Below are 12,692 nucleotides of genomic sequence, written 5' to 3'. Positions count from 1 at the left end.
ATGGTCTGTAGACAACACTGGATGAAAAATAATGACTTCGGTGCTGTGACAAGGAATCCCTGTGCGAGTCAAGGAGGCTCTGCCTCATGTGGCCCAGACAGTGGGTTGCGAGGGAAGAAGATGGACGTGAGCAACATTAAGGACAAAATCATTAGGAGTAGGTGACTGACTTGATGGTAGAGGATAAAGCAAAGAGTACAAGGCAACAAAGATCTAAAGGGGGTACAAATATGACAATCACTTTTTGGGGGGGTTAATACTCATATAGGTCATTTCTTTTTCATTTAAAATATTTATTTACTGTTAAAATATCATTTTAAATATTGTATATGTTACAAAGAAAATTTGATAGATGTGATATTTAGCCAATGTTTTTTATGAAAATGGAAATTATGATGCTATCAATGTTTGTTATAGTTAGATAGCTATTAATGCTCATATTTGACTGAACGATGAAGAAAATCAAGGCACATTTCTCTCCCACAATAGAGAAAAAACCTATGCATTAACCCCTCACCCACCTCAATTTTATGTCATTGAAATGCTGATATTCAAAGTAATATAGAAAAACTACATGACCATGTAAGGAAGAGAGTGATAAGCTATGTCTTCTGATGCTCCTGAGAAAACCAAGAAAAATCTTTACAAATATTTTCTGAACATTTTGCAAAATTGCCATTTTGCCTGTCATTATAAACCAAAAATTCTTGGCCTTTAGCTGCTATGTTTGGATAAACATAAAACTTTATCAAGTATAAAAGTATACTTGAGGCTGGGTGTGGTGGCTCACACCTGTAATCCTAGCAATGTGGGAGGCCAAGGCAGCTGGATTGCTTGAGCCCAGGAGTTCGAGACCAGCCTGGGCAATATGGTGAAACCCCATCTCTACTAAAAATACAAAAATTAGCCAGGCACAGTGGTGTGTTCCTGTGGTCCCAGCCACTTGGGAGGCTGAGGCAGGAGAATCGCTTGAACCTGGGAGGTGGAGGTTGCAATGAGCTGAGATCCCACCACTGCACTCCAGCCTGCCCAGCAGGAGTGAAAGCCTATCTAAAAAAAAAAAAAAAAAAAGGAGAAAAAAAGAAAAAAAATCTTGACTAGGACAGTATTCAGTACTAATAACCTAAACTTTGTCTTTCTTAATTCCTTCTGTGACTGTCAACAACCAAAGAAAGAATCAGATCAAGAATGACATTTTTTTTTTTTTTTTTTTGAGATGGAGTCTCGCTCTGTCGCCCAGGCTGGAGTGCAGTGGCACGATCTCAGCTCACTGCAAGCTCCGCCTCCCCGGTTCACGCCATTTTCCTGCCTCAGCTTCTCCGAGTAGCTGGGACTACAGGCGCCCGCCACCGCACCCAGCTAATTTTTTGTATATTTAGTAGAGACGGGGTTTCACCATGGTCTCAATTTCCTGACCTCGTGATCCACCCGCCTCAGCCTCCCAAAGTGCTGGGATTACAGGCGTGAACCACCACGCCCAGCCAAGAATGACATTTTTTTTAAATGAAAAAAATTCTTGGTTCTATTACATTTTTTTCTGTGTGGGAATAGGTAATACTTGTTGAAAATTGTGGAAAACACTCCAGAATTCATAGAAATACCTAGGATAATATATATATAAATATACACAAAATGGCATAACATGTAGAATAGCTACATATTATGTAAGTAGGAAAATTACAAACAAACAATAAAGATCAATATGATGACTAAACATTATCCTCATTTTAGAGGTGACAGTTGGGAAGCAAATAAGTAGATATGAGAGAAGTAAAGCTTTCCTAACTGACCGTCATGTGACCAACTTTCTTTATTTCCATTATTCAAAAACTTCCAATATACCTCTGCTGCTTAATGATTAAATGCTAAATTTCTCAGCCAATTTGCCTGTCAGCCTGGACACTCACTATGTCCAAAATTGCTTAATGCTTCAAACACTCTGTATTCCCCAAATTTCTATGAAAATGCATTGTGTTTCTCACACTTTTGTTTCTATTACTTCTTGTCCTTGAAGTGACTTTCATTCTCACTATTTCGCAGCAATCTTTAGCCATAAACCTTCCACTCTTTGAAGTTTATCTTCAATACTGTTTACTCCATGATAACTTTCCAGATTTACTGGACAAAGTGATGCTTTCCTATTTATTAGTCTTACCACATGTTGTTTAAACCTTTCTTATGAAATCTACTTAAAGTTTTGGATGGCAGATAGTCCTAAATTACCCATTTTGCTTTATGGTGAGACTCTTGAGGGCACTGTGTTGCAAAACTTAGATTCCTTTCATTTCCTAGAATGGAATTTCTGCTGAACCAGTGAATAAACTGAGTTGTTTTTCAGGGACATGGATTTTCAGACATTAAAATCTGGAACCCTCTTTGTTTGAAAGCTGACAGTTTAAAAATACTTCTTTAAAAACTTGTTTTAGAGTGACCATATTTAATATTAACTCAAACTCAGGAAAATGTATTTTTCATCTTGCTATATATGTTTTGGCTCTATTGATATATATTCATTATATATACACTTGTATATGTGGCTTAGTTCTAAAGATATAATTGATTCTCATTATCTTTCAGAATTTTTACTGTATTAGTCTGTTCTCACATTGCTATGAAGAAATACCCAAGATTAGGTCATTTATAAAGAAAAGACATTTAATTGACTCACAGTTCCACATTGCTGGGGAGGCCTCAGGAAACTTACAATCACGGTAGAAGGCAAAGGACAATCAGGTACCTTATGCACAGGGTGGCAGGGTGGAGTGCAAGAAGGGGAAATGCCAGATGCTTATAAAACCATCAGATCTCCTGAGACATATTCACTATCACGAGAACAGCATGAGGGAAACAGTCCCTATGATCCCATTACCCCACCTGGTCCCATCCTTGACACTCGGGGATTATGGGGATTGTAGGGATTACAATTCAAAGTGAGATTTTGGGTGAGGGCACAGCCAAACCATATTAGAAGCATTCAACTAATATAAGGGATAGGCATGTATGTCAGAGTTTCAAAAATCAATTTGATTTCTTTTAATGGGGTAGATATAAATGGAGCAAAAAAACAGATAAAGATTTTCTTCCACCACTCCACCACACACACACACACACTCACACACACAAAGTTAGAAGTTGACCACTATGGTAGTTTTAAAGATATATACACACAAGTGGAGTTTAATTCCCCTCCCACTGAGTGTGGGCTGGACTTATTGACTGGCTTCTGGTGAATAGAATATGGCAGAAGTGATCCACCCACTTTGGCCTCCCAAAGTGCTGGGATTACAGGCGTGAGCCACCGCGCCCAGCCCCTCTCTCTTTTTACAATCACTTCTTTAGAGAAAGGCAGCTACTGTGTCATAGGAGCAGCCCTATGGAGAGGCCCATGTGGTGACAAATGGAAGCCACATAGCTGACTCTATTTCCTTGGAATGTGTCAGCAGCCATGTGAGTGAGCTCGAAAGCAACTCCTCAAGGACCTTAAAATGACTACAATCTCATGATAATCTCTGAATAGGAATCACCCACTTAAGCCACCCTTGGATTCCTGACCCACAGAAACTTCAGCAGTAGATAACGATTACAATGAACAAATCCTTCAATATATTTTCTGTCTTCTCAGCCATAATTTTTGTCATCTTCTCAAGAAATTGACTAGAAACTATAATAACTTCATGCCAAGGAGGACTAGAAAGCAATTCATGGGAATCAACTTAAGATCGCTATCCACATCTCAGCTGTGTGACCTTGAGGGAGTTAGCTGGCATTTTTTGTCTTCGTTTCCTATTACACTTACAGCGATAATCACTGAATCTGCCCCAAGAAGATTAGGATAAAATATATTACTAAAATAAAAGTACTTAGCATTGTACCTGGAAGCTGGTAATGGCTCCATAGATGTTAGCTATGCTATTACATTATTATTTTTATTATTTTGGTTCATAAAATAAAGCTAAGTGGTCTCCCAGATGAACATTCAGTCTTACAGAGTAATAATACACAGCCAGTATTCTGAAACCTAGATGTACAACTGATGAAAACATCTCCTTCCCATACTGTCACAAACTAGGCTGCTTGTGGCATAATTGGTAGTCCTAAAAAGTGAGTATGATCCATAACAGAAATTCAAACTGAAATCCAAAGAAATTGTAGGAAAGTTTCCCAGAGATCTCAGTCAATTCAGTAACCCTGCATGGCTGTTAGAGCTACATTCCATGTGTTATTACACAACTGACAGGTCACGGGATAAATCATTCCAAAGGGATGTCACACAATACCATGTGGCCCTGAGCTCTCTTGTCCTGCAGCCAAGAGGAAGCACCTATAATAGCTTTTTTTGCACATATTCATTTTCTTTTTCAAAGTACATTCTTTTGGATGTACTTATTTTGAAAATAAGGACTTTGCCAAAACTAATTAATTCTCACATTTAGTATTTCTGGTTTGCAATATTTAGTATTTCCTCTTTGTAAATAAAAATGGGAAAGAACAACTTCAACATGATAATAACTGATGCCTATCAGATCTGAGAAACACAACCCAGACCAATTTTTAATCTCTCCTTCTGCACTTTTCCACTTCAGGCAAAAGAAATGAGTCATATCAAATTTAATTCTCGTGACAGAAGGAATCACATGCTGTGCTGTTTATCCCCCATGAATATCTGCATTAACTTCTCCCCCTTATCTAGCTTTTAGAATTTCAAAGTTCAGTTCTTCAGAAATGGGGCTGTACATTCACTCAGGCAACTGTAGTTCAGAACTATATTTTTGGGCAAAATAAAACAGCTTTTCTTTTTAAATAGAACAGTGTACTTTGTACTCATCCTTTCATTAGGCAGAAAATTAACTCCCACTTTCTATTAGGAATAAATGTTCCCGCTAGCAATCTAAGTAAGATAAATAGAAGAAAATCCCTACAAAGGAAAAAAAATGGCTATTTGAAATTATAGGTACGTGAAACAAAATAAAAATAATTTATCACTATATCTTATTTCTGGTTGGGATGGGGAGGAAGGATTGGTAGGACTGTCTGAAAATAGAAAACAGTCATGAAAAAAATGATTACTAATAGGGACCTCTGTGGCTTTGGGGTACACCAGCAGTTGACCTGGAGCTTCTATAGACTACCACAGCTCTAGCAATCTGTTAAGTTTTTTTTTAAGTCCCCTTGATTCAAGTTTATTTGCAAGATCGCAGTTTGCTATTTATACATTCATTCGAGAAACTGTAAATAAGGTGAAATACCAACTGCAGTCAGCATGACCTGACCCCTCCGTCTGTAAACTACAGCCTCTTCTGGACATGAAAGAGGGCCTCTGATGGAACTAGGCTTCATAGCTGCCTCCTTAAAAAGTCAAAGTAGGGTCATTATCTGCAGGTTCTTCTCTTCTATTTTTCCTTTATTAAAATTGCCCGTTCTTTGAGACTCATTTGAGTCTCACCTTCTCCCTGATGTTTTATCTGATTACTCAGTGAGCACTGACCTCTCCCTTTTCTGAACATCAAGTTTATTTCTGGCCTATATCAATGTACTGCCAATTAATTAAATACATTATTTACTTACTTGTTTGTGTCTTTTCTGTTAAAAATATGTAAGAATCGGCTAATGTTTTACATGTTTGTATTTATCGAATTTTGCTACTCAAGCTTTTTAAAACTATGTTTGGTTTTGTGGAAAATGATCTTATTCCTTTCAGACACAAGATTCTAAAGTATAAGTCATAGTTTATTACTGCCTTGTGGTAATGAAGTAGAATTTGAAATCTTATGTAACAACAATAGGTGTAAAGTATAGCTTCAAAGTTCAGATAAAAAAGATGGGAGAAGATAGGGCATTAAAGACTATATACAGATGGGTCAACTTCCCTAAAAGAGAGATTAGGTGGGTTGTTTCTTACGGTGCAGAGGCTCTCGATGTTCAAGCTGTAATATCAGTAAAGGATGATAAATGGCATGTCACGGACAGAACAGCTACTCAAGATGGTAGCTAATCTAGTTACCAAATGTGTATACAAAAATTAATCATTTTCCAATATACCACCACCATTATGTTAGGAAGTTAGAGAGGGTGGCCATTTATAAAACAATAAAAATATAAAATATATATGAACTGATTTAACAAGAAATGTTTTGAATCTATACGAGGTATCATAAAAATATTTAATGAGACATAAAAAGAAGCTTGAATAAATGAAAAAATATATTTGTGCCTTCATGGGAAGGAAAAATATTACCAAGATGACAATTCTCTCCAAATTACTTTATAAATTTAATGAGAATTCCAATAAAAGTTTTTCCCAGAATTGAAAAAAACAATTATAAAACTTATGCAAACATGGCAAACTAAGGGCAAAAATCTCTGCTAAAGAAGAATAATCAGGCCAGGCGCTGTGGCTCTCGCCTGTAATCCCAGCACTTTGGAATGCTAAAGTGGATGGATCACCTGAGCTCAAGAGTTTGAAACCAGCCTGGGCAACATAGTGAAACCCTATCTCCACCAAAAAAACAAAACAAACAAACAAACAAAAAACAAAAACAAAAAAGAGAGAGAACAGAGAAGACCTGCACTTTTACATTTTCAAATATATCTAAGTATACAAGAATTAAGATAACGTGTTAATAATACTTAATACTACAAAAGACAGTTTACCACGGGAACAGAATAGTGAGCTCTGACACAAAACTGAGTACATTATAAGTATTTAGCAAACAGTAAACATAGCATTTTAAGTGTCAATCAAGAAATAGTACAGTTACCTATTTGAAAAAAAAAAAATCAGTAGGACTTCTATTGGAATGCTTTCGGATCCTTTATAAATTCATCCAGAGCCCAGAAGACCAATATTTTTGCTTAATTCTCTCAAGTACAGTAGCCTTTCCTTTGGATATATTTCATTCTAGTAAGTAAAAAGCTAAATATCCATTGTTTGACATGGGTATGTAACTTCTCTTATTTTCTAATTTAAGTTCATTTCTCTAATGACAACAAACTATAATAAAAAATATGCACTTCCTTGCCTAGAACTTTGCTTATGCACCTTCATCTTTTGATTTCAGGATTTAATTATGATTTCAGCATTTAATTATCATCTGCTTCTGTCTATAATTTCTTTCATATTTTCTTCACATATTACACTAAGCTCTGGACACCTACTTATTCATTTGTCAAAAGCAAAACTGAAAATATTTCTGACAGAGAAGCTAAAAATCTTTATGCATTTGCTGAGCCACAGCTGAACTCTAAAGACTTTGATTGTTTCAAAGACCAAAGGTACCTAATACCAGAAATGTTTTGTGTCATGATAGAACCTACAGCTGCATATTTATAGCATGTTCATAAGGAACCACATAAACCTTAAATAAAAAAAATTAAATGAGAATCACTTGGTTTAAATCTCATTATCTTTAGGATATTGATAAATCAACTAGCTACATTGTGACTCAGTTTCCTCATTTTTGAAATGTGTATATTAACTTTTGCCTAACATTCCTTACTAAGATGTGATGAAGAGTAACTGAAATACTGTATGTTAAAACATGTTGAAAACTCCAAGGTGCTATATGAATGCTAGTTGGCATTGACAGCTATTCCTCATCCTCTTTTTGGTCATAGCCACGGAAGCCCTAGCCTGGCAAGAAAGAAGAGTCATTAGGCATCGTCTGGCAACTTGGCTCAGAGAAGTCAGATCAGTCACCAAGAGTCTGGTGGGGCTGCAGCAATGTCTAGAAAGAACCAGTGACATGATTGCCAGGTAGGTGCCGATGCAAGTCTTGAGCCTGCCCAGACATTACTACGTACTCTATCCTCCATCCTCCTAGCATATCCACCTTAGCCACCACCTTGTTGATGACCTTTGCCTGAACTAATCATCTACACCACTGTGTGAACTCTATCAATAAACTCAAAGTGGTTTTTTATCACCTTTAAATTACACCCAAAGTCATGCTCACATGAATTAGAAGGGTTAGGGTTCTCATCTCAGTTCTATCTCTACCTTACCCAGTAAGAGGTGGAGGTTTCTCTGTTCAGGAAGTAGGTACTGCAGAGTCCTTCAGGATAACTTGGGTCTGCTATGAGAGAACATGTTCCTCCTTACTTCATTGAGCAACCTTTCCAGAGGTGTTGAGGTCCCCTTTGCCAGGTGTTGGGCAGAAGTCTGGCCAGGGCTGCATGGAGGATTCCAAGGCTTGGGCCTGACTCAGGGCCTCTGTCCTATTGAACCAAACTTGCAACCTCAAGACACTTCTCTCCTATTTTCCATCCTCCTAGTCTCTACTTCCTCTTCCCTAAGCAGACTCATTTTGGCAGATAATTTCAAGGAAAAAAGAAGATGTTAAATAAACGGTTTAAAAAGTGGTTTTTTTTGGTTGCTCTGAAGTCCAAGAATAATTTTTTCATTTTATTTTTAAATACTTAAGGATTGAATACTTAAAGGATTGCAATGAAACTGTAATGAATAATTAAAATGCTTGCCTTCTGTAAGCCTACAAGGGTATTTTACTATGCCACATATGGTATCATTTCAGCTTGGATATTTTGCCTAAAACAAGGGAAAATTTTAATAATAAGTCCTACATAAAATTATAGTAATGATGTTTGTCCCAAATAGAAATTCTGTGTCCTATTGCTATTTCATCTTTTTCATAGTAAGACTCAAATAAAATGATTGTGATCTTTAGTGAAAGGACTATGGAGCCCTGGGAGGCCCAGATGCTCAACATGAAAAAACTAGAGATAGAGGAGAGATGAAAAGATTGAGATAAAGGGATCTGTAGATGCTAAAGAGAGAATCAACAGATCCTGAAGACAGATGTAGGAGAGTAAGAGAGAGGCAGAGGCCCGGCAGTGCTAGGATTCAAGTCTATTTCTTTCTTAAAATTGTTGAAAATGTATTGTAGGGTGTGTTTGTTTGAAAAATAACTGTCAGAAGAAAAAAGTATATATACATTTTAATTTTGGAAAATTTCACAGCTGCACTCAGTAAGATAACTAACAAACCCTAAATAATTATTTTAAGAATGCCATTCTTCACTTTAGCTTATGATAATCTCCTTTTAAGCCCTACTAATAAACAGGGAATCCCATTTGTCTTTATATAACATAGCACATGATGAATTCAGCTGTAGCATCAGAATTCTACATTTGCTTTGAGATTACAAGCACTTCACATACTAATGCTGCAAGTTAGCTTATCACCTCTACCCTGTAGAAAGAAGAAAAACTAATTGACAAAGCTATTTTTTTGTGTGTGTGTGAAACATTCCAAATTCAGACAGAGGGTTCTGGTTTTAGTTACCTTTGGGACTTTCAAATGGCCATGTGGAATTTGACCTATGGTGTTTTGTTCCAGAATAACAAGCAAAGTAAAATAATCCATGTAGCCTTTGAGGATCTGACAAAAGGCTGGGGTTAAGGGAGAAGGAGGAGGAGGGAAAATAATGACAGATTGTATCTGTCCTGAGTCACTTCCTGGAGTTTAAGGTAGGCAGCTAAATCCCATTTTATCCATTCTCTGACACTGCAAACAGAGGTACTGCCAGTCAAGATAGATCACAAAAGGCTTGTATTTCATTTTTCATAAAAGCCTAGAACAATCAGATCTTCCTACTGAGACAGGACTTTTTATCTGTGTAGAAATATAGAGAAAAATGCTAGATTTCTCATTCTGAAGGGTCCATGTGCTAGACAGTGTGGAGAAGATGTCTATTCAACAGTGGCTTGAGAAACGTCAAAACTCTTGCATTTTACTCATCTTTGAGCTATTACACAAAGGGGCTTTTTCTAATTTTAATTTTGACTATTTCTTTTTTTTTCTTTTTCCTTTTTAATTTAAATCAGAGACATACGTTTTTCTTGGTTAAACAGTATAATATGAATCAGATGCATTTTTAAGGGTCAGTGCCAAGAAAAAGATTTTGTAACTTAAGAAACCAAAACAACAGGTTGACCTCAATTTAAATCCCACAAAATCTCATTGTCTTAATACAAGGAAAACAACATGATTTTAGTGCATATTTCTGAGGAAATAAGGAAGATTATATAACTTGTTTTTTTCTTCCTATTAGAGGCATTCTGGAAGCTTCTTAAATTAACTTAGGAGCAATTTTTCTTTTAGGAGCAAAAGTATTTAGCTTTTGGAGCTATGTGTGTGTTCATTTAACCAATCAATTAATTTAATCCATCAATAAATTTTTTGAGTGTGATTTTAATTGTCAGGTCCTGTGCTAGGTTCAGAGTAAACATGGTAAGCCAAAAACAAAACAAAAAAAACCTTAAAAAATCCAAAAAACAGTCACTGCCCTTCTCTCTCTTTACAGACAACAAATAAACAACAACGAAAACATTGCACAGTTACTCACTGATTATGATAAATTGCCAGCAAGGAACAGATGATCTACTCTAATTGAGATGACCTTTTCTTGTTTTTAGTAGAGTGGTCAGAGAAGACCTTTCTGAGGCCATGGTATTTAAGATGAGACTTGAAGAGCAAGAAGAAGCTAGACACACAAAGCAGATAAATTTTTAATGGCCATTTCTGGAGAGAAGTTTCCAAGGGATGAAGTTATTATACAGTTTCCAAATATTCCTGAAGAGGTCTAAAGAAAATGTATTCTGATTCCACTTTTTACCTGTTTTCCTTTTTTTTTCTCTCTTTTTGGAATTTGTTATTTGGATATAGGATACACTAGGCTGGTGCTCCAATTTTCTTACATTTTCTGTTTTCCTTGAAGTTTTAGGGGACTTTCTGAACTTTAGTTTTCAAAATTCAGTTGAGTCTTTATTGTTTTCCAAATATCAACATTTCTTACCCAGACTAATGAACTAGCCTACTCACTCATCTTTCTGATCCTATTCCTCTATATTATCCACCCCAACCCCAAGTTAATTCTTGTATGGTCTTTTTGAAAGACTGCATGAGTTTTTTTGTTTTTATTTCTGCATAAATTATTTGCTGATTTATTTGCACTTAGGATACAGGCCTAAATCCTTAGCTTTGCTGACATCATGAAAGATGTGGGCCCTCCCTAGCTCCAGTTTCATCTTACATCATGCTACTCTTTGGTACTTTATCCTTACTGTCTAGCTCCATTTCCTGGAGTGTCCTGTGACCCTCTTGACTCAGAGCCTCTGCACGTGCTGTTCCCTGTGTTTAGGTCTCCTTTGTCCAGCTCTACCAACTTCCTTTATCTCTAAGTGTTCAGGTGTCATCTCATCTCCAGCATGAATTAGATGTCTTATCTTGTGCTTCTTATTGGGCTATACTGTAATGCTTAGTGTATTAGTCAGTTCCCTCATTGCTATAAAGAAATACCTGAGGCTGGGTAATTTATAAAGAAAGGAGGTTTAATTGGCTCACAGTTCTGCAGCCTGTACAGGAAGCATAGTGGCTTCTGTTTCTGGGGAGGCCTCAGGGAGCTTTCAATCATGGTGGAAGGCAAAGGAGAAGCAAGGCATGTCACGTGGCCAGAGGAGGAAGGAGAGGGGCGGAGGAGGCTCCATACACTTTTAAACAACCAGATCGCATGATAACTCACTCATTCAGCATCAGGAGAACAGCACCATGGGAATGGTGATCCATGATCCAATCAGCTCCCACCAGGCCCCACCTCCAACACTGGGGATTACAATTCAACATGGGATTTGGGGAGGGACAAGATCTAAAACATACTACTTAGTTTACACACTTGTATCACCACCAGGCTGAGAGCTATTCTAACAGCTCTTTGTATCTTTGTATCCTCAACACAAAGCACAGTCTTAGGCATATAGTGTTTATAATTATGTTACAAATGAATAACATATCTCATTTAATATGAAGAAAAATAAACTGTCAGTGATAATAAAGAATCTATACTTGAAAATAGGTATGATTTTCAAGAAAAATCTTTTTCAAAGAAGAGATTTTTATAGAAAATAAACATTAACATTTTCTTACTTTCTTTGTTTTGCCCATTGCCTTCAGGATGGAAAGATTCAGGTCTTCAAGTGCTGCTAGTACATTCTCATACTCGCCCAAGTGCTGAGAAAAATATTCTGAAAAATGAAAATATTGAAATAAATTCATATTTGAGTTTAGGTAACCACAAAACAAAAAAATCAGCTAATGATTTACTCTTTAAATGAGTAAAATAAAATGTCAGCTATAAGTGAAAACTGGAAGGTTTCCAAATAAGACTAAATAAGGTGACAATCTGCTCATTTCACTAAGACATCAAGAAAAAAGAAAAGGAAATCTGAATGATTACCATTATCCTTGAAGAAATGTTCCTTTCTACAAAAGTAGGGAAAAATGAATCTGGATCTACTGACAAGGATGTTTCAATAAAAAATTGTTTTTGACAACTTGGTATTATAGATCTCACTGGGATAGTAATTTTAGGAAAAAGTTAAGCTACATTTTATTGTTTCTTGGAGGAAACATTTAAGGAAGGGAAGCTCTTTTCAAGGTTAAGAGTCAGTGATGCAAAACATGAGAGGGTCTTCTGTGGCACCTTCTATGTAACTGTCCCTGTCACAATCTTTTTTTTTTTCCAACAATTTGGGCAGAGAAAAGTAAAGTCTATCACTTTTTTCAGTTGCTAGGAATAAATAATATAGTGGATTTATGATTGAAATTAAAAGTATGGAACATGAACTGATCCTAAACTAGTAAGTTGAAATATATATAAATGCAAAATCTTATGTTTACT

At 36.3% G+C, this 12,692-nt stretch overlaps 1 protein-coding gene across 1 annotated transcript in view; it reads right to left on the bottom strand.

Moving 5' to 3' along the window:
* Positions 1-12,692, bottom strand: part of NECAB1 (N-terminal EF-hand calcium binding protein 1) — a 172,330-nt gene that overhangs the window by 67,214 nt on the left and 92,424 nt on the right. The window contains exon 5 of the mRNA XM_055286727.2: positions 11,939-12,036. Within this exon, the coding sequence (XP_055142702.2) occupies positions 11,939-12,036 (98 nt within the window). The remainder of the gene's footprint in view (positions 1-11,938; positions 12,037-12,692) is intronic.

The sequence above is a fragment of the Symphalangus syndactylus genome, chromosome 7 (genome assembly GCF_028878055.3).
Source record: "Symphalangus syndactylus isolate Jambi chromosome 7, NHGRI_mSymSyn1-v2.1_pri, whole genome shotgun sequence".
In the NCBI taxonomy this organism is placed as follows: Eukaryota; Metazoa; Chordata; class Mammalia; order Primates; family Hylobatidae; genus Symphalangus; species Symphalangus syndactylus.
This window is presented reverse-complemented; position numbering and strand designations above follow the sequence as displayed.